General features: G+C 44.3%; 3 protein-coding genes across 6 annotated transcripts; 2 read left to right on the top strand and 1 right to left on the bottom strand.

Moving 5' to 3' along the window:
• The first annotated feature begins 10,047 nt into the window (after nt 1-10,047).
• Nucleotides 10,048-14,873, top strand: LOC6613295 (tubulin polyglutamylase TTLL4). 3 transcript variants are annotated; one of them, XM_002037736.2, is made up of 8 exons: nt 10,048-10,189; nt 10,915-11,546; nt 11,892-12,351; nt 12,411-12,782; nt 12,846-13,032; nt 13,095-13,265; nt 13,334-14,342; nt 14,425-14,873. In XM_002037736.2, exons 2-8 carry the CDS (start codon nt 10,941-10,943, stop codon nt 14,578-14,580), a joined length of 2,961 nt encoding a protein of 986 aa, XP_002037772.1. In that variant the 5' UTR covers nt 10,048-10,189; nt 10,915-10,940; the 3' UTR covers nt 14,581-14,873. The 3 variants fall into 3 exon arrangements, with proteins under 3 accessions (XP_002037772.1, XP_032574931.1, XP_032574923.1); XM_032719040.1 differs by having other exon boundaries at nt 11,904-12,351; XM_032719032.1 differs by lacking the exon at nt 10,048-10,189 and adding an exon at nt 10,703-10,720.
• Nucleotides 14,874-15,080: 207 nt separating this feature from the next.
• On the top strand, nt 15,081-18,563 carry LOC6613296 (centrosomal protein of 97 kDa). 2 transcript variants are annotated; one of them, XM_032719046.1, is made up of 8 exons: nt 15,081-15,352; nt 15,708-15,883; nt 15,943-16,400; nt 16,457-16,815; nt 16,882-17,142; nt 17,211-17,387; nt 17,459-17,888; nt 17,956-18,563. In XM_032719046.1, exons 1-8 carry the CDS (start codon nt 15,346-15,348, stop codon nt 18,521-18,523), a joined length of 2,436 nt encoding a protein of 811 aa, XP_032574937.1. In that variant the 5' UTR covers nt 15,081-15,345; the 3' UTR covers nt 18,524-18,563. The 2 variants fall into 2 exon arrangements, with proteins under 2 accessions (XP_032574937.1, XP_002037773.1); XM_002037737.2 differs by having other exon boundaries at nt 15,723-15,883.
• A 247-nt stretch (nt 18,564-18,810) lies between these two features.
• On the bottom strand, nt 18,811-20,545 carry LOC6613297 (probable RNA-binding protein EIF1AD). The gene is made up of 3 exons (XM_002037738.2): nt 20,530-20,545; nt 20,289-20,469; nt 18,811-19,204 (listed from the first exon to the last, which is right to left on the bottom strand). Exons 2-3 carry the CDS (start codon nt 20,449-20,451, stop codon nt 18,885-18,887), a joined length of 483 nt encoding a protein of 160 aa, XP_002037774.1. The 5' UTR covers nt 20,452-20,469; nt 20,530-20,545; the 3' UTR covers nt 18,811-18,884.
• Between the last annotated feature and the right edge of the window lie 193 nt (nt 20,546-20,738).

Here is a 20,738-nt window from a genome sequence, read left to right on the forward strand (position 1 = left end):
TAATACCATTTCATGGGAGAATATAATCAGGGCTGATATTATTAGATACTATTGGTCAATATGGGTCACATGCATTTCTCTCTCTGTAGTTTCCGACTCCTTTTTCTTTGGCCTCACAAATGCCATTCGTTCTGCATCGTTTTTCAACTCGGAGCCGTCTTTCTGGCCGTAAGTCGTAGATTGGCATTATTGTCATGGCCAACAACGCGGCAATCTTCCTTTCTCGGCCATATCTTAATTCTATTGGCCCGGCTGGGCTTACTCTTTATTTTTTTCCAGCACATGCAAATGAGCTCAATTAAATTGATATCAAAATGTTTTCCATTTATTTTTGTTTAGTTTTTATATAGGGCTTAGTTCGTTTTTGGCTACTGCGTGACTCTGTCTGGGCGTGAGTTGCAGTTAGTGAAAAGCTTTTAAAAACGTATTAAAACGTATGGCTGTTTGCTGTTACAGTTAGAAAATAAAGCATTTGTATAAGCGCTGCAGAGGTTTTCCAGCTGGGGTATTATGCTTGATTTTATGGGTACCAGATGATTTTCTAAGGAATCGTCAATCTCCAGCTGAGAGTGGATTTTTTGGATTGGATTGGATTGGATTTCTTTCTCATAACTTAACAATATTTCATATACCAGCTACATTTTGTTTACTGTGCACTCACAATAATCCTTTCGGAACCGTTGACAATCCCCAAAACGACAAAGCTGTCACAAATGGCAAGCCAATCAAGCTCTAATCCCACATCTAATGGCAACGTAAACAGCAACACCTCCTCAGATAAAGATCGTCCGATCGAGGGTGTATATACGGATATATGTGGACACACATACCTATAGATGGCCTGGGGGGCAGGGACACAATTTGTGCAACGATGTTGAAACCTATTCAAATTAACAAATGTGTTTTAATCTCCGACAACAAATTTGAATTGTATTTTGGTGGAATTTCGTCTTCACCTCCGTCAGTTTGGTCACCCGCTGCTAGGGGACAGGTAGTGTGTACTGTACAGGGATCCCTCCTGCGAGTGCGACTGCCACTGCCGTTGTTTTTGCTGGCATTGTTGGAACAGGTCGATCGATCTATGACAGATGAGATCATGTTGACTTGCCACAAAAAGGCGCACAGTCAGTCGTCGCAGTTGGACTGAAAGTGCTCTGGCTCTCGAGTCCTGTTGCTTTCGATGATGTATCGTTTTCGGTACCGGCTGCCACACAACTCAAGCTCCAACCCATGATCGTTGGTACACTGAGAAAAAGTGGCATCTCTCCCAAAAACCTTAATTATAATAAGCTTCAAACATATACACATATATGCAAAATGATCAGTAAGATGATGGATTATTGCGAAAACTAAACTAAAAATAGGTATGTTAGCAACTAGAATTTCTCACTGTGCATATGTGGACCCCGGTTCGTTTGTTGGCATTACCATTACCATCACCATTACCATTTGGCTTCACGCTACGCCGTCGTCATCTCGTGGGCAAATTCATATGCGAAGTGACATTTATGCCATGCTCTACACATTCCAGGCGATATGATTTGACTGCCTTCATGCGAAAACCTTTTCGTGGCTCTTTTTCTGGGATTCCTCGTTTTCATTTTTTCTCTTTTGGTTTTTGTGTGCGAGTTAAGTTGAGTGGACTCCCTTCCTGATGAGGATGATCGCCACTCCCCCCGCCCCTTTGCCAAACGCCTAAGCCTCTTCATTTCTGGCTGACAATGGACGTTTATTATTGGCGATTTGTGTTTTATTTGTTGACAGTTTAGTTTTTGGCCTACGAATTGTTTGACATAATCCTACTGTTTGTGTAGCAAATGTGCACTGAAAGAAATAATAAAATCTAAAATGGAAAATATGGCTATAAGATGATGAAGTATATACATTTATAATGAAATTTATATGCATATTGGTTTAATGGTTGATTTTTTTATAGAGCTAAAAATTTAAATTAAATTAAAAATATTTTAAATTAAAGTGTGTTTTCCTCAGTGTACATGTAATTTGCTTGTGTGCAAATTCTCTGGCCAGGATTATCACACACACACACACACTCGCCAACAAATGCAAGGATACTGACAGAAATACAGATGTACAAATTGGGTGCAAAGTGTGGGCATTTCTTGTGCCATTTAGTAGGACAAACCCTCTCCATTGTTGCTTACGCAGTAGCTGCAATTTTTACAACAGCACCCAGGACATCTCCAGCTGACAGAGGTTCCTTTTGAGATATCCTACCTATTCTACCCTCGCTGCCAACTCCATTTGACTCTACGTTTTGGCTGCAATTGTGGGCCAGTTTGCAGTCGTGTCTTCTTGTTTTGGCCAAACCGTGTTGACAGCCTGGAGGCCTGGTGATCAGATCCTGCAATCAATCATCGGTCAGCAGGATTCCTTGTAACTGGAATGACTTTGTATGGTACCCATGGGGAATTTGGCATCCAGCTATTGCTGATACTCCGCCAGGCGGGGGCTCGTGGCTAAATGGATAAAGTCATCCGGTAACCGCATTCGGCGCAATCAATTGTTTGGGCTACCGGCCACTCACTCATCCAATTCCACAGAGATCGGCACGCTTTTCCCGAACAAAGGATAAAAGATCCTAACGGTCAGCAGCTGCCGATGACGCTGCTTGCAACTCGTGTCTTATTCCTTTGAAATGGAAGCAACTCCATCTAAAGATACAATTTAAATGCAATCGCATCTTGGCAGAAAAAGATCAAATTGACTTTTCAATATTATTCAAATAATCTGTTTTTTGATTTAGATAAACGATGGGTTTTTCTACCGAATTTCCCCGCCTCGCAGACCGTGAGTAATTACAATTCAATGTGGAAAAACAACTGACTTCCCCCAGAACTCCCGCTTTTGTGAAAAAAAAATGAACAACTCATATGTAAGACGCGAGAAGCCGCTTTGATCACAACAACAATGCTTGCCACAACAAAACAACTTCTTTGGCTTTGTTGCTGGCCCAAAAGAAAAATATGTTTGTGGAGAGAAGAAACCCCAAGAAAGAAAGAAAGAAATCCATCTTCATGGCTGCTTTGACGCTGATCACAGATACAAAACGCGCACCACTACCACTTCAATGCATATGTACATTTATCTCGCGGATCCACAATGGAAACCCAGAGTTCCATGGAGAATCATTTCGTATTGACGCTACTACTTGAATCTGAATCACGATTTGTAAACAAATACAACCAACCAAGATCGGGAAAAACAACGCAAGTGCGCGTAATGGTAATGGTATGCAGTACAGTGGAAGAAATTAGGATAAATTTGGTTTAGAATCAAAGATACTTGTATCGATGTATCTGAAACCAAAGGAGTTAACCATTGGAAAACAGTTTTGACATCTAAACGTGATGTTAAATATTTAATATCTTAGCTATGTTTTCTTTTAATTCTAAAAATGTATCTTTATATACCAGATGTATCTTTACATACCAAATAAATGTATCTTTATATACCAAATGTATCCTTACATACCAAATAAATGTATCTTTATATACCAAATGCTATTCTCACAATTCCACACGCATTTATTTTAACTTCAACCCCACTGTAACCATGGCTATGTGGCTCCCAAGTGCTCTGGCCCAAACAATTCAATAATACAATAACAACAATCATAATAATAACACAAAAACACACGGCAACACTCGCTCATTACAACAACCAAAAGCGCAACAACCCGCACACCCTCTGCACCCCCGCCAAGTGGCCCATCATTCCATCATACCCCATCTTATAAACATACATCATAACGCGCCGACCGATTTCGAAGAGCACTGACGACTGACGAACGACGAACGACCTTATTCCACTCACAATCAGTCAAAATTGAAAATTTATTGAATAACCGGCGAGGAAAAAGTTTAAATATCACGAGTCCGTGTATGTTTGTGGCTGTGTTAAGATCAACAAAGGATTTCTTACCAAAATAGCTCGTGTCAAAAGACTTTGATCCATTAATCAATATGCCGCTGCCTCAGCGACGCAGCCACCGAAGGTTTTATTTTCTCTTTGGCTGCCTGGAACTTCATCTTGTGCTGTTTGTTGTAAGGTACACTGTAAGAAATAATGATAAGTTGTTATTAAGATTTTAAAATCTAGCCAAGATCCTCAGCCTGCTCAGATCTAGATCGAAGGATTCTCAGATTGCAAATGACTCAGCTCTCATTTGCTCCTTTCCACTGAAATTATATGAACATTGAGATCGTTTTCTTCTCGAAATCAAGGTAGCTTCTTCTCATGAGCTTGCTGTGAAGTATTTTTTCCAGTGAGCGATGAGATGATGATGATGATGGGAGGACGTCCCCCGGCTCCCAGGTTCCATAATATCGGAGTTCTCCATCTCGAAGATCTGAGATTCCAGCACCGTACAAAAGGGGCAACCACAGCTGGACCGCGTTTTGTGCCCAGTCAAGATCATGATGAGGCTGTTATTTGGGTCCGCAGATGATGTGGCACAGTGAAAAGAGGGAGGCCACCGCCCCCCGTGTTCGTTTTCAGTTTTCAGTTTTTATTGTCTTCCGTAATGCCCCGACGAGCATGTGACATGTGTAAGTGATAGCGTTAATGCCGCTTTTAAGTAGTAATTATGTCTTCAATTGGGCATTGAACACGGCGTACCGAGCTTTGTTATGGCCCAAAACGAAAGAGTTGGTCATCTAGTGGTAGGAAGGGGGTTCAGTTAGCGCGTGTTTCCCAGGTGGGGGGTACGACCAGCAACCAAATAATGGAAAGCGTTAAGCGTTCGTAATTTGGGCAGGGAGTTAATGGCTTGTAGGTAAGTCAGCTATTTCCAAATAATAGCAGTTGGTCTAAGTTACTGGCTGTTTCATTTAACAATCACTCTGCCAATCGATGATCCTCGCCACGTGTTTAACCCAATACCCATAGCTCGCCTGGAACTTTTCCTACTCAAATCCAATTCCACGTAGAGACACTCTATACCGGCGCTTAGTGGAGCTCGACCAATTTCCGACCCGGTCGCTTTTGTCAAAACATCTCCGGCTTCAGTCGGTCGTGTGAAGCAGTAATTGCCCCCTAATCTCCAGCTTGGCAGAATCCCCCAAGTTCCACTCGCAGTTGGCAATTGCGGAATGGCGGCTTTGTTTTAGCTTTGCAGCGGGAGTAAATTAAAGAGGTCTGCTCGCCTTTATTGTTGTCATAATTATTGTTTAGTGGCGCATCCTTGTTGTCCCTGCAGCCGGATGGGTATACCGATGCCCCCACCACGTCGCAGTGCCCCAAAGCCAAGGTACAAATGTACTACATAAATCGCGCGCACAAACGAATGGCTGGGGATTAAGGAGCAAAGATATCGAATTACACACCTGACGACGGACCAGAAAATCTGAAAAGAACAAAATCAAAAAATAAAACTTAAAAAAAGCGAAAAATAAGGGGGAGCCAGACAAAAGCTAAGCCAGCGTATTTTATGTGAACTTTCTTCTTCGGGAGTTCCTCCGAGTTCGATTCCCATTCTGGAACTGGCTGCAGTGCATCCTCGTCCTCTGCAGCCTCCACTGCATACTTTATGGGCATTAAAAATTCAAGTGGCAGCAATTTTTCGTTGCCAACTTCAAATGGAAGCCGCAGAAATCAGGCTCGCTCTTGGCATCTCCGCGGACTTGGCTCCTCCGCATCCATAATCCCCCGCGCTGCCGCGGATCCTCCTACTGCCAATTTAATGTGTCGGCGTGTTTATCGGCTAATGAAGTTGACAACACGCGGATTAGCGCATTTAGTTGGCCAACTGTTGGCAACTGCCAGGCAAACTGCTGGCCAGCATAGTGCTGCTGCAAAGGAAGCAAAATGAGAGAGGAACCCGTCTGGGCAGCACACTGAAAACATTCAGGAGTGACTTGTTGAGTTCCAACTAAATGCTACATGTTTCTTTATCATCATATTATATAAAAAATCCAAAATAAATTAATCTTATTTATAGTCTTAGTTTTTATAAACAATAAATTCATTTACATCCCTTTTTTTGCTGTGTAAGATTGCCATTTCAGCATAACTTTATAACGATAACGATGAATATTATTTTTATGCACAAATTGAAAACCGAAATCCCACTTTTCAGTTAGCGGTAGATTCAGGATTCTGGCCATCCAAGCCACCTGGTAATTTGTTGCTATTGGCCAGGTTGTGACATTGCGAGTTATACGATGTGATAAGAAAATGAATATTTTAGCCATCTACAGTTCAATTAGGCATTCGTAAGTCCGTCCTTATCGGCCAATTCAATTTGGCCAAGTTTAGAACTCGCTTTCGCATCACCATCAACTCCTGGTTGTGACTATTCCATGGTCAACTAATTATGTTTCTGATAACTTTTGAATGAGTAGTGATCTGTGGTGTGTTAAGTTCTCTGACATAGATTCTATAAGTGGCGGAAAATCGTAAAATTTAGGAGAGCTTTCTAGAAAAGTGAACTAATAAAAACAGTAGTGAAGTCATGAAAACCATAAAATGCGTATGAGTTAAATGTACATTTTAGGCAAAGTGAATAAGTATTAACAAAAATTCCTCCTGTCATACTGCTTTTTACTCTAATAATATTTTCAAAAAAACTGCAAACTTTTTGTCAATTTGGCGGTAAATATTTATGATAATTATAGACATTCGCTGGCAGGAAAATAAAATCATTTCATGGCATTTAAATGCTGGATTTGCGATCGCAACTGTTAGGCGAACGGAAATCGAATCGAAACTTGTGTACAAACATGCGACAATGAAAGCCAACATTGTGGAAAACAAATCGAATGCATATGGATGGCCTATAATTACAGCTTTCCTTCTTCCTGTTTGCCCCACCGCCAGGATGAGTGTCCATGCGTTGAAGAAGCTACCCCACTTTATAATTCATGGCTTCCCAACCTCAAATTAAACACAAATTGCGCGGGAACCGAACAAACGGCTGGTGGAAACATGGGGTTGGGTCCTGGAGCAACTGGCAGGTCCTTTTTTTTGTGGGGGATGTGTGCGGGCGTGCAGGACTATGTAATTTGAGCAAAGTTTTCAAAATTGTTAAGTGCCCAATTGTGCGTGTGAATGTGTGTGTAATAGAGCGTCACCAAGTCGCGAAGGACGAGCCAGGAGCCAGGCACACCTGTTCCGGTTCGCATTGTCCTGGACAAAAAGGTTGGGTCGTGGGAGTGAGGGTGTCCTCATCTCAGGTGCTTTGGCTTGTTGAATAATTTGTGCAACGAAGCGTTTAAATCACAGCCACTTCCTTTGGTCATACAAACATTTAAATGTAACATTTCTGGCTTTGATTACAAATATATATTACACAATCCCACGGAATATTCTATCTCAAAGCGGCTGAGTGGCAAATTAATTCTGTTCTATAACTCAACACACAAAGCTGTCAAAATATTGAAGTTTTTCGGTTCCCTTTTGCTAAATTATCAGCCTCAAACGAGAAATCCAAGTGAAAAAAAAGAAGAATCCGCAGAAGACGGCGAAATGTCAGAGAAGCGTCGGCAAAATTCGCATCTTCTTCAACGGGGGGCTTTCTAATTTTTTTTTTTGCAGAAGCCAAAGGTTGTCGCTGATGGCCAGACTGAAATGAAATGCCATATAGACAATAAATTTTGCACTTTATTTTCGCCGCTGAGCGGGCTTTATGGCATTTTTATTGCGAATGGGTGAAAACAAAATAAGCAGTAAAATTAATCGTCGACTTAGCTGGCGATTAACAGAAATATCAAAGACGGCATCCATTTTGGCTGCCCACAGTTGAAAACTAAAAATCGAAATGAGTACGAGAAATGGTTTTCAAACTAGGATGATGACTGGGTTGAAATGGGCAGGTCCAATTAGTTGAAACCAAAGTGGTTCGATAAAGAGAGCGCCATAAAAATTGGTTAACAATTATGCTAATTGGGAAAATTAAATAGATTTTAAGAAATATATGCTGAAACATGGAACCAAAAGCAAAAAAGAGAGTGTGAAGGAAGATTTACACTGGCGAACTTTAATTGTAATGGATTTTTACACATCTTTTCAAATCAAATCAGCTGGGATTAAACTCCATTATCTGAGGGCTACTCCCCACTTTTCCCCGTGGAAAAGTGATCTGGGAAACCCTTTGGGCAGGATCATTTTTGGCAGGAGTAGATGGCGTAACCATATGTGCCATACGCTATTCAGCGAGGAATCGTCTCGATTTCTTCGATTTCATCTCGGCACACACACCTTTTCGGGCTGGGCGTGTGTGTAAATTGAGCTCTAATCACGGCGAGCCGATCGCAAATCCTTTTCAAGCCATCTCATGTTTACCAAAAGGTGCCGAAAGCAAACATCTAGTGAAAGGATTAGGGTCCCCAAAGCACACACATGTCTCGCCGTTCCCATTAATTAGTTGGATTGAAATCCTGCGGATCCTCTATTCTCGCATTGTGTGCATTGTGCAGCGGCAAATTAATTGCATTTACTTCGGAAACCCGAGACTTTTTCCTTCGCCAGCGAGCGGGGGCGATGATGTAACCCAAAACTTGAGCAGCCGGCACCGCCTTGATTAAATAATTAATAATATTTTATAAACAAGCGGCGTACTTATCGCACAACAGAAATATGTGGGCAAATTTTGGTGATTTACGAGCAAATATATATAATTTTTCCCACATCATATTTTTGCTTAAATAGATAATCTTACCTAATCTGCCGATTTGCACAAAGTATTTATTTTCTTTCCGTGTAAGCTACTTTGGAAATGGCCCACACAAGTGCATTTGGGCCATATCTGCGATCTGATCGGGCCATCGAAAGTGCCACTGTATCGAGTCCTGGCAAAGAAGACCCACCAATGACAAAACACAGGGCCAAAACAACAAACACGTTAATGTCCCGAGATGTAGATAAGTTCATTAGCGACGCAGTGCAGACATTCAACCCATTGTGTATGTGCACTGGGAGAAAAGAATCTTATCCTTAACAACAACAAAATTAAAAAAATAAATAAGGATTCTCTATTTGAATTTAAACCAATTTTATGAATAGAGCCAACAAATAGTTAAAGATAGTAAGTAATAAATAACATTCTGCTTCTTTTCCTCCTACCATTTTTTCGCAGTGCAGTCTCCGTTTCCTTCGCTTGTCTTCTGACCACTGGGTGTTGACGTCTTGTAGGCGGTAACGATGATGGCGATGAAGTCGCCTCGAGGGCCGTTTAAAGGCCGCCACAACTTATCGACGGTTTCGTATCTTGTGGATGCGCTCCTCGGTGTGTGTGAGTTTCTTCCCCATTTGCCGCAGGATCTGCGATAAATCACTTTGTACTGCTGCGCAGCCATCAAAATCAATAAGGGCCGCTCGCTCGCCGGCAAAGGAGGTGTATATAAACTGAAACGTTGATGGCTTCATCATTGGCCAACTGCGGCATTTGATCATAGCATTCGTTCCGCTCATGTAGGTCTCCTTCTTTGTTCGATTTTAGTTCGTTCGTAATTTAGGTAGAGCGACCGCCGCCACCAGTTGCCTGATTTATGTCAAACTTTTGATGGCCAGTTAATCGCCAGGAGCCGCGCACGAACTTCTTAACTTGATTTTATCGCCTACTAATTAATCACTACCAATTATTCAATTTTAAGCAGCTTTATTTATGTTGTGGGATACTAAACTCATAGGTTTATATTATGTAATTACCTTAATAGCTGACTAGTATTATTGAGATTATACTGTGGAATATTATATTCTTATTTATTATTGTTATTTATTTATAACAAACTTTGAAACTGTTATTCTGAAAGAAATATTTTGATTTTTTTATAAGATTTAAATATCTAGTACAATATATGGTTTTTAAAGGGAAACAGCATTTACTGGCAGAATCCCATTGTTTTAATAACACATTGTATTTGATTATATTCAAATTACGCGCCATGAAAAGCGTTGCCACCAGATAAGATATATCGATATTTACAAACTCCGACCTGTGACTTGTCACGTTGCAAATATTCTTTCAAAATTATCGATTGGTATCGAGACCAGGCTCGTAAATTTTTCCCATCCCTGCTTGAAACACAAACAAAAATTCCGAGTGGGGGACATGTATATATAGATTACTTTTCAAATCGAGTACTCGAGTCGATAGCTGTCTTATAGTTCTCGGTTTGTTTGTGTAATTAAACTAAATTTGTTGTGCGTATGTAAAAAAAATATTACGGTAAGTCTGACACGCACAGTCTGCACACACACACCAACATAAGTGCAGCAAAAGCCGGCTGTCGGAAGCAACAACAAGAACGATAACGATATCGCGATGTTCGCGCCAACTGAAGTTTTTGAATATTGCAGTGCGTGTTGCATTGAAGGCGAAAGTCTTGTTTATTTTTGTCTGCTCCTCTTTTTTTGGCACGCATCTCGTTGCTATTGATCGATTTGCAATCGATGAACGAAGTGTGCCCCGCATTCTGTATTTTTTTCGCTCTCTTTTTTTGTTTTTCTATTTTCCTTGGATGATCTTGGCTGTGCCATGAGTTTTCGAAAATAGCCATCCATTGACACGCCGCCGCGCACACAAATACCGCCCGAGTGGTGAAGTAATAACCTGAACCACCGTCAATTAAAATACAGACAAAATCAGCCACCTTGAACCCATTCGAAAACCCACTTTTCAAATTCGACCAGCACGAGACCGAAATAGTTCTCCCTATTTTTGGGGCATTCGGAGCAGGTGCAGTCAAAAGCATTGCAGGTGTTCAACAACTTGAATCTAAAGAAGAAACACAGTGCTTTAAACCAATTTATACAAAATATAATAATATTTATAATACAAATGGCAGTACCTAAAAAAAAGTGAAAATTGAAACATTTCGAATTAATTATTCCAACCGACAAATATTCAAAAAAAATAAATCCCGTTTATAAACCTGTTTTAATCACTTGCAGTTATCCAAATTATCTGTGAACTCAATATGGCTCAGATGACCGAGAAGAGGACAACGTCGACCCGATCTGGTACTGCCGCCAAGGAGAACCACAGCCTGTCGGGACGGCAAAACCAACACAATCAGGGACACCAGCGCAGCGGCAAGGGCATCGAGATACTCGACTTCCACGAGTCGTGGCTGGAGGAGGTGGAGCTGTACAAGGACAAGATGGTCATGAATAAGAGGCTGGCCCACCACAATCACGTGCCCGCCTCATCGCACCACCTGCAGCCGCACCTGGCCGCCCCGAATCGAAATCAGGGCAGGATTGTCCAGTCCAGCACCCCGCAGCATCGCAGCTCAGCCGGCGGAGGATCCGCGGCTGGAGCCGCAGCATCCGATTCCGTCTCGGCTCGCTTCTCGCCGCTTGGTCAAAAGCATAGATCACCGCCCTCGCCGCGCAAACGGCTGACGCCGGAGAAGGTGGCCAACCTTGGAGGAGGAGGCGGTGGCTCCAAGGCAGGTGCGCAGCGCATCATCATCCGTGGATCCCCGGCCAACAGCTCCACACCCAAGGTAGCCACCACGCCCTCCAATGCTCCCGTCGTGGCCAACAGTGTGCTCCAATCGGAGCCGTACAAGAAAGTCCAGGTGAGCGCGACTCTGAACTATTTGTTTGTATCTTTGTACCCATCGGGGAAATCACTTTCTGTGTCTTTATTTATTTTTTTAGTGTTGCCTATTTGAAAGTAATAGAATTATTGTTCCCACGTTTGCCATTTAATTAATTTAACATCTCTATGATTTGCATTATCATAAATTAAAATTTGTTGATCCTAAATGTAGGTCTTATATTTATCAACCACATAATTTGACATCTCACCGTTTATAAAACCCTACTAACGAGCATGTCTGAATAATTACCTATGTCGCTTCCGTCCCTCCCTTTCCATGTTGTGTGTTTCCGTTTCCGCATCCGCTCCACTAACCGATCAGATGCTATTGAAGCGCGCAAGGGAGGAGGCGTTCGCCAAGCACACGGCGGGCAACTCAGCCGGGAATGGCAACGGACCCAAGCGCTCCCCCCACAGTCCGCCCATCCAGGCCAAGGTACCGCCGTCGAACATGTCCTGCCCAAGCACCCAGACGCTAAAGCCGTCGCCGCCCAGCAAGATCGTGGTGAACTCGTTCCACGGCAGCAGCATGCTGAGCACGCAGCAGCAGGAGGAGAAGAGCAGACTCCTCACCCAAAACGGGCTGACCAAGTCGGCGGCCACCGCTTTGGAAACGAGTCTGTACGCCTCGCTGTACGCCAATGCGCCGCAGAACAGCCAGCCGCAGTTCCATAGCCCGCGGATATCCGGAGGAGATCACGTCGCGTCCTATGTGGGCGTCTCCCTGAACAAGGGAGCCGGACACGATAACGACCGGAAGCACGAAGACGATCCATGCGCAGGCAAGATAATATAATCGATTTATTCAATAGGAGTATTCTTATGTTCATTACATTTGCAGCCATCGACGACATCAACTACTACGACGATTCAGACTCGGAGGAGGAGTATGTGGGCACGCCTTTCTTTCTGGAGGAGGACAACACGGAAACGCGCCAGAGCAAGCACACTCGCCTGCTGCCGCAAAAGACCCCATCGAAGGAATCTGTGCGCACCACGGACTCGGAGGCGTCTGTCTACTTCCGTCCGGAGGCCATACTCTCGCCCAGTCTCTTCCCGCACGTTCCGCCGTACCTGAACTTCACGTCCCACGCGGACAAGGGTCCTCCAATGCCGGCAGCATTGCATCGCGTGCTCAAATGGAAACTCAGTCCCGTGATGCCCAAGATTGTCAAGCGGGTGGTGCTCAATTCGGGCTTCCGCATCATCAAGAGTGGGTCATCAAATGATTACTGTGGTATAAACCCAATTTAATTATTTCAAAACTTTGTTGCAGACACCACCGACTGGATGGCCGTGTGGGAGAAGCACATGAAGAGCCCCGGCTTCAGGACCATTCGATCGCACCAGAAGTACAACCACATACCCGGATCGTTCCGCATCGGTAGAAAAGACACCATGTGGCGCAGCATCTACAACAATATGAAGAAGTTCGGCAAGAAGGAGTTTGGCTTTATGCAAAAGTGAGCACTGTGAAAATATAACTTTGAATTTATATTATCTTTCTCATTATTTTCTTGAACAGATCCTACATTATGCCAGACGATCTGGAGAGCCTGCGTCAGGTGTGGCCCAAAAACGCCTCGAAGCTGACGAAGTGGATTGTTAAGCCGCCGGCGAGTGCCCGAGGCACGGGCATACGCATTGTGAACAAGTGGAGCCAATTTCCCAAAGATCGTCCCCTGGTGGTTCAGAAGTGGGTGCACCAAACTTCTTCTTCGTTAAGAATCTTTCCTAACCCTAACCCACTTCCATCCCTTTCAGATACATTGAACGTCCGCTGTTGATCAACGACAATAAGTTCGATATGCGTCTGTATGTGGTACTGACCTCGATCAACCCACTCCGCATCTATATGTACAAGGATGGACTGGCGCGTTTCGCGTCCGTTAAGTACAGCTCGGAGCTGAGCAATCTGGACGAGCGCTGCATGCACCTGACCAACTACAGCATCAACAAGTTCTCGCAGAATTACGCGAAGAACGAGGACTTCAATGCCTGCCAGGGCCACAAGTGGACACTGCAATCGCTGTGGTCCTGCCTGGAGAACCGTGGTGTGAACACTAAGCGCCTGTGGGCCACGCTGCGGAATCTGGTCATCAAGGGCATCGTGAGCGGGGAATCGGGATTGAATCGCATGTACCGCCAGAATGTGAACTTTCGCTACAATTGCTTCGAGTTGTTTGGCTTCGATGTGCTCCTGGATGAGAATTTAGTGCCCTGGCTGCTGGAGATCAATATATCGCCGTCGTTGCATTCGGAATTGCCACTGGATCTGCACGTGAAGGGTCCGCTCATTCAGGCCGTGCTGAATACGGCTCTGTATCAGGTGCCGCCTAAGCTGAACGAACGCCAGCAGGCGGACATCCTGGAGGAGCTTAATCTGACCGGTCCGTTGTGCCACGACAAACGCATCTTCACCACCTGCCTGACTGCAGAGGAGGTTCGCAAGCACAACCAGTACACCAACCGGAGCATCGAATTCCGGGAGGAGTACGTCGATACCATACTGGACAATCTACTGCCGGACGATGTGCGTTGCCTGATCGTCGCCGAGGACGAGCTGGCCAGGTGTCAGCCGCTGGAACGGATCTTTCCCACCTCCGGCACTCATGTATATCTGCGCTATGTCGAGAATGCCCGGTACTACAATCGCCTGCTGGACGCCTGGGAGACGAAGTACGCCAAAAACAGGGAAATGGGCATTGCCTTGCTGTCGCGCTATTGCCGGGACAAATACCATTTGCAGGTGTCGGACGCCGCTATGGAAAAGGTGAACGATCAATTCAATTCAATTGAATTCCCCCTTCCGTACCGCTTCTGTAGTCCGTTTTCAAGTCATATTTCTTATCTAGGAACCAAATGTTGCACTTACCGAGATCGATATGCTGCACGTGCGCAAAGATGAGGTCTTGGACGGTGCCACCACGCTGGCCATACTAAAGCCCGTCGTCCAGGAGGGCTGCGAGGTGGCGCCGATATCGGATGCCTGCATCGAGATCAAGTCCTGAAATCGAACCGAACTATCAGCACTATCACCATTGCTTCTTCCATTGCCATTGCCATTTCCATTCCCGTTTCCGTTCCCAGCTCACAGTTGCGCCAGCATCCCGTGCAGATGTGCTCCGGAATTGTTTCCACTCAGTAAATTCACTTAACTTCGATCGTCTTTATGCTCACGCGGCTTGGTGGCAATAGCCTGTTTTGGCATCCAGCTAGAAATTGGATCACACGTCATTTCAGTAAACAACAAACACCACGGGGTGTTCAAAAAATATGAAAATATATATTTTAATTAAATTTAGTTCTTATTTTTTATTACTTATGCGAACACCGAACTATTAACAGTATCGGTTTTCTTATTGGGTAAGTGCTGAGCATAGTACTAAACTTTTTGAACTACGCGGGCTTTGCCACTTGCGATAAGCATAACGAAGTGCAATCGATAATTAGCGGCGCAGTCTTGAGTTTTCAAGCTGCCGATAGCTGAATCACGCCTCCAATTATCGATAGACGTAGTATAATAACAATAAACAAAAATTCACTGCATTGCACGGCGCTAAAATAAAAACTAAATTTGCAAACCATGACGTGGACTGAACTATAAGCCCTGCTTGTAAACAAAGGACTGCAAGCGGAACAGCTGAACTGCACAATTCGGAAATTGCCAATCTGAAACAGCGTCGAGAAAAGTGGCCCATTGATTTTTCGCTAAGTATCTGCTGATTACAAAAAATTGGCCGCAGCGTTGGAATTTCGGCCTGCCAATCAGCAAAATGAGTGGTAAGAAGCCAGTTCTATGCAAGAATGGCCACTATATATTGGTAACTATTAATATGATTTGGGGGGAATGTGATTTGCGTGCTGACTGTATGGGAATTTGCAGTCTGCTTTTGGGGAGTTGGGGTAATGTTCAGCGGGCCGGGGGCTTCGAGGTCCTGGCTGAAAAGGACGCACCTGCGCCCTGACCTCCTCTCCAACTTCTTGAAAAGTGCGGACCCCCGATGAAGTCATCAATTTTGTAACATGTACACGTATACAGTGAAGCTTGTTGTATGTGTTTCCCTTTGGGCTTTTTGTTTTACATAATTCTGGTATTTTGTTTAAAATATAAAAAGTATGAAGTCGTAAACTTTAGTTTCTATCCAAACAGGCGACGAAAGTGGCGAGGAGAAGCACGTCCTGAACTTGTCCAAGCAGAAGCTGAAGAAGGTGCCCAAGCAGGACGATGCGCACAGCATACGGCAGCTCATCCTGGACGAGAACGACCTGCAGAAGATCGACAACATAGACTCGTACCTAAAAATTGAAACGGTGAGTTGCAACGCTTTGCGAAAAGAAGTTCTTAATTAACAGAAATGCAATTATCTCAGCTCTCCTTGGCCAGGAATCAATTGCTGCGCATGTATGGCGTCTGTCGGCTGCATTGCCTCCGTGAACTGAACCTGTCCTTCAATGGCATACTCTCTATCGAGGCCCTGAAGGAGTGCATCCACCTGCGCGTGCTGAATCTGGAGGGGAATAACATCAAAACCATAGAGCATCTGAACACGAATGTCAATCTGGAGTGCCTGAATCTGGCGGATAATAGCATTGGCAGCATTTCGGACATGTCCTATTTGCGCAATCTCAAGGAGCTGTATTTGCACGGAAATCGCTTGACGCATCTGAGGCAGTGCGACAAGAGTTTGCCCACCTCCCTGGAAACCCTAACGTTGGCCAAGAATAGCATCAACGATCTCAACGAGATCTGTACACTGTCGCATCTGAGCAACTTGCTGAGCATTTCCATTGCTGATAATCCTTGTGTGACCATGACCAACAGTTTGGAGTGAGTTAGCTTTGTGGATCATATGGATTGACCTTAAAATGTATCATCTTTTGCAGTGGCTTTGATTACCGACCTTTTGTTTTGAACTGGTGCATGAGCCTCAAGTACATCGATGGCTTTGTGGTCGATCCTATTGAGAGTCTTAAGGCGGAATGGCTGTATAGCCAGGGACGTGGTCGCCAGTTTCGTGTGGGCGAGCAGCAGGGACTGGCAAAATACCTGAGTTCTGTGTGCCCGCTGGTGGGCAAGGCGCTGGAAAATGAAAACGATAGGAAACTCCGGCTGATCCTCAGCAAGGCGCAACACCATCAGCGGCAGCTCCAGGAAGAGATCATGGATAACGCAAATAGTTCTGCCAGCACTTCGCCCTCATCCCATCGCAAGAAGCCCACGAGTCGCATTCAGTCGCCCAGATGTAAGTTATTAATATTTAATCTACCATATTTCATATAACTAATATTTTTCTCTCTTCGATTTAAAGTCTCCCGCTTGAGTGGCCGCCAGGGATCACCGGAGTCCATGGTGAATAGCTATCACGGGAACAGCAGCAACAATAGCATTGTTAGCGACAATGGATCTACGAATCATTCGCTGCAAATGAGCATTTCGCTTATTGAGAACATTAAAAACGATGGCGAAGGCTTTAGTTTGGCCGGCAGCGGAATGTCCAGCAGCGTGACCACAAAGACATACAATTCCACGGAGTCCACGCCACGGAATATAACACCCAATCCCTACAATGGTATGACAATTAAAATATAAGCTATGCAATAGTGGAAAATAATATTAAAAGTAACCAATAATTCACAGATCAAACATTCATCAGTCAAACTCCATCTGGAGGTCCATTGGCGGCTGCCTCGAAAATGGTTCCAGTTCCGGAGACTCTGATGAGTCCGGATGTCTGTCCCGCCGCTGTGGCCCAAAGAGTTACGGTTACGGCTCTGAATCCTCAGCTGCACAAGACCAAGGTCAACAAAAATAAAGGTAGCCAGCAGTTGTTACTCTAGACTTTTAAAACGACACAGATTTCTAAAACATACACATTTACACTACAGACAACAAACTGAACTTGCCAAGAGTGCGAAGTCCACAACTGAAGAGGAACCAAAGCCCCACGAGCAGTCCACGGAGGATGGCCAACAAGTGCAGCGGGGACAACATGCAGGCACAGGAGAAACTCCAGCAATCGGTAGTTTTGGCCGATAGCGGTGGCTTCAGCACCGACGACGACGGCGAGCAGATCAACATAGAGAAACTGAGAGCAATCCGGAAGATGGCCGCTCAGAAGCAGCAGCAGATGCATCAGGAGCAGCTGAAGCAGCAGGTGGACAACAACCTGAACTGCCAGGATCGACTGATCGAGCACGTGACAGAGTCCTCGGCCGTTACCATTCAAAAGATGTGGCGAGGCTATCACACACGCAAGAAGACCAACAAGGACATAGCCGAACGATTGCAGCGACGACGCACACAGGAGTATATCGAGTAGGTGGTCTCTTTTTAGGTAACATAGATCGCCATTTTCTAATGCTCTATCTATCGCATTCCTCAGACAACTCGGCAAGGATATGCTACTTACGAAGGCCCAGCTGGAGAACGAGCGAAAGATTCAGCAGCTGCAGATGCAGGCCATCAATGCGCTGTGGAAAAAGGTGTCCACCATGGAGGTGGATCCCAAGGGTATACCTGCTGCTGCGGAACAGGGCGAGGACTCCAATGGCGGAGGGTCTGGCCACCTGAGTCTCGATCAAAATTCAGCCGCCGTGGTGAATGATTTGGCGAAAAGATGCACCATGCTCACCGATCAGGTTCAAATGCTGCAAAGCTCGATTGGAACCATCGTCAACTGCCTCACAATGGTGTGCAATCTGCCGCAGGACGCTATTAAGAAGCAGGCCGAGATCATTGATTGCAGCTCCACTCAGACGGACCTCATTGCCGTACACACGCCGCAGATCGAGGATCTCACCAACTTTCCCTTCACCAAAACAAGGCCCTCAACCTTGGCCCTGGAATCCAAGCACGAAGCTGCTCTGGCTTGTCCCAAAATCGATGAATTGAATGATGTCGACCTGAAGGAGACCGAAGGAGACTCGGCTAATCTCGACAAAGATCCATGAACAAATCCCAGTTAATAAATGAGGAGTATAAACGCTTTAAGGGTCGATCTCAGCGCTTATTAATTCTTTTCGTAGGCTTTTGTGTAGCTTTTGCAACAATATTAGATCGGTTACGAGAACTTAGAAGTAGCACCAGCATTCACAAACCCACTACTTTGTTACATTCCTCAGATGCAGAGATTGTGGAAGACTTAACAATAGTATGAACAAATCGTAAATACAAATTTTTGTAAAGCACAAAAGTTGTTCTTGATTGCGGGCAGATTTTGTTCAAAAACAACACTAGCATTAACCAACAGTTTTTCTTTAATTCAGTTTGACAAATTTGTAAATAACCTAACTATGTGTTTTTGTACGTCGTTCAGTCCTCTTCGCTGGATGTTTCCTCATCTTCCTCTTCGTCGGAGGACGAATCCCGATTTGCAGGACGATTTGTATTGGGCAGAAGATCATCCTCGAAATCGGAGTCGTCTTTGTTTTGGCTGGTGGCTTCCTGCTCCGCCGGTTTCTTAGTGAATTTATCCGGCCAAATTGCAGCTTTTGTGTATTCCTTTATATGTTCGGGTGTGAGTATTTTGCAGATCTCGGCTTTGACTTTATCGCCCTCCTCAATCGGTTCGACCAGCAGAAAGTCGCCCCGTTTCACCCACATGCTCTTGCGGAATTTGTTCGGCATCGAAACTAAAAAGGTCACACACAACATTTTCTGGTAAATATAATATTAATTTTCTAATGAAACTATTACCAAGCGGAAGATTTATTTTAATGTATAAAGATTGTCTTTCTTCCACACGTTTCATAAATTCGAACTAAAAGTCATAGTTGATAAGACGCCTATAAAAGCTAGTGTCTTCTCGTTGAGGCTTCAGTACCATCTCAAAGCTATTGGCTATCGCAATCGCCGCTTAAAACTACAGCAAATATGTACAAGCTGGCAGTATTTTTGTTCTTCGTTCTGATTGTTGGCGATCGTATTGGATCGCTGGCAGGAGATCCGATTCCTGTGGGAACTGCAGAGAGCACTCGACCTACTGTGCAAGATTCCTTGGAAACTATCTTGCAGGACATCAAGGAGCGACTGGTCAGGATAGAAAATCGTCAGGCAGCCGAGGAAAACCAATTGGTCGCCATCAAGGAAAGTGTTGACAGCATTAAGAGCTCACTGGCTCCGAAGACCCACACCATGAAGCCCTTTAAAATGCCCGACTTATCCCCAAATGGACCTTTTGCTAATGGAAATATAGGTGCTTATTCTGAATGGAGTAAGAAGTTTTTTGAAGACAATTAATAAAAAACAAGAGGGTAAGCTATAGTCGAGTTACCCGACTATCACATACCCGTTACTCAGCTAGTAAAAGTGTGAACGAGAAATTTCAATTTTTTCTGGCATATTGGTACAAATTGGGAAACGAATAATTATAAAATGAAACAGAACTTTGTTCAATAGTGTGGGCGTGACAGTATTGAGTGGTTTGTGGGCGTGGCACTGCGTCTATGTCTGTGACATCGAAAGCATAATCTCAATATTGTAGCTTTTATAATTTTTGAGTTCGAGGCATTTATACAGACGGACATGGCCAGATCGATTCGGATATTGATCCTGATCAAGAATTTATATACTTGGTATGGTTCCATCGCTTCCTTCTGCCTGTGACATACTTTAAAAGGAATCTAGTAAATCCCGGGTTTAGCTCCAAAAGTTCCAAAATAAATAAAATTTTGCCTGACAACCGTGGAGTTTTCCTCTACGTTATTCTCCACTCACCAAGGAACGTTTCGTCCACGGTCTCCACCTCGTGGAGATTGTTGCCCCGGCTGCTGATGACCCGCGCAATCTGCTGAGTTTCCGTGGGCAGCGCGTAGTCGTCCTCCATCATCTCCTTCATGAGGTGCTTGCGACGACTGATACTCGGGTGGGATCGGTGCATTGTGTAGCTTTCAATAATCTGTGCAAATTGCAAATTGAATTAAACTTGTTTAACTTTTGACTTGTTTTGTGTACAAACAGCTGTTGGGCTAGTGATGTGAAGCAGCACAAGTCGTGTCACTATCGATAGCACTCTATCAAAATGTTTGGCGATAGGTCCACAAGCGATGCCACACACAGCACTAGAAAGCAGTGTTGTACAATCCCGAGGCAAAGTGATAAATCTTATTTTTGAATAAAGTGCCAAAAGTTTGTGAATTATTAACCGTCGCGAAACGATTTGAAATG

This window comes from Drosophila sechellia, chromosome 2L (genome assembly GCF_004382195.2).
Source record: "Drosophila sechellia strain sech25 chromosome 2L, ASM438219v1, whole genome shotgun sequence".
Lineage (NCBI taxonomy): Eukaryota > Metazoa > Arthropoda > Insecta > Diptera > Drosophilidae > Drosophila > Drosophila sechellia.

What these genes read in the sequence shown, in the direction of transcription:
- LOC6613295 (XM_002037736.2), top strand. Translation starts at nt 10,941, where the DNA reads ATGGCTCAGATGACCGAGAAGAGGACAACGTCGACCCGATCTGGTACT. An exon ending in AGCCGTACAAGAAAGTCCAG is followed by an intron (nt 11,547 to 11,891) that starts GTGAGCGCGACT and finishes CTAACCGATCAG; the next exon opens with ATGCTATTGAAGCGCGCAAG. An exon ending in CGAAGACGATCCATGCGCAG is followed by an intron (nt 12,352 to 12,410) that starts GCAAGATAATAT and finishes TTACATTTGCAG; the next exon opens with CCATCGACGACATCAACTAC.
- LOC6613296 (XM_032719046.1), top strand. An exon ending in TCGCATTCAGTCGCCCAGAT is followed by an intron (nt 16,816 to 16,881) that starts GTAAGTTATTAA and finishes TTCGATTTAAAG; the next exon opens with TCTCCCGCTTGAGTGGCCGC. An exon ending in CAAGGTCAACAAAAATAAAG is followed by an intron (nt 17,388 to 17,458) that starts GTAGCCAGCAGT and finishes TTTACACTACAG; the next exon opens with ACAACAAACTGAACTTGCCA.
- LOC6613297 (XM_002037738.2), bottom strand. Translation starts at nt 20,451, where the DNA reads ATGCACCGATCCCACCCGAGTATCAGTCGTCGCAAGCACCTCATGAAG. An exon ending in CGTGGACGAAACGTTCCTTG is followed by an intron (nt 19,205 to 20,288) that starts GTGAGTGGAGAA and finishes TGACCTTTTTAG; the next exon opens with TTTCGATGCCGAACAAATTC.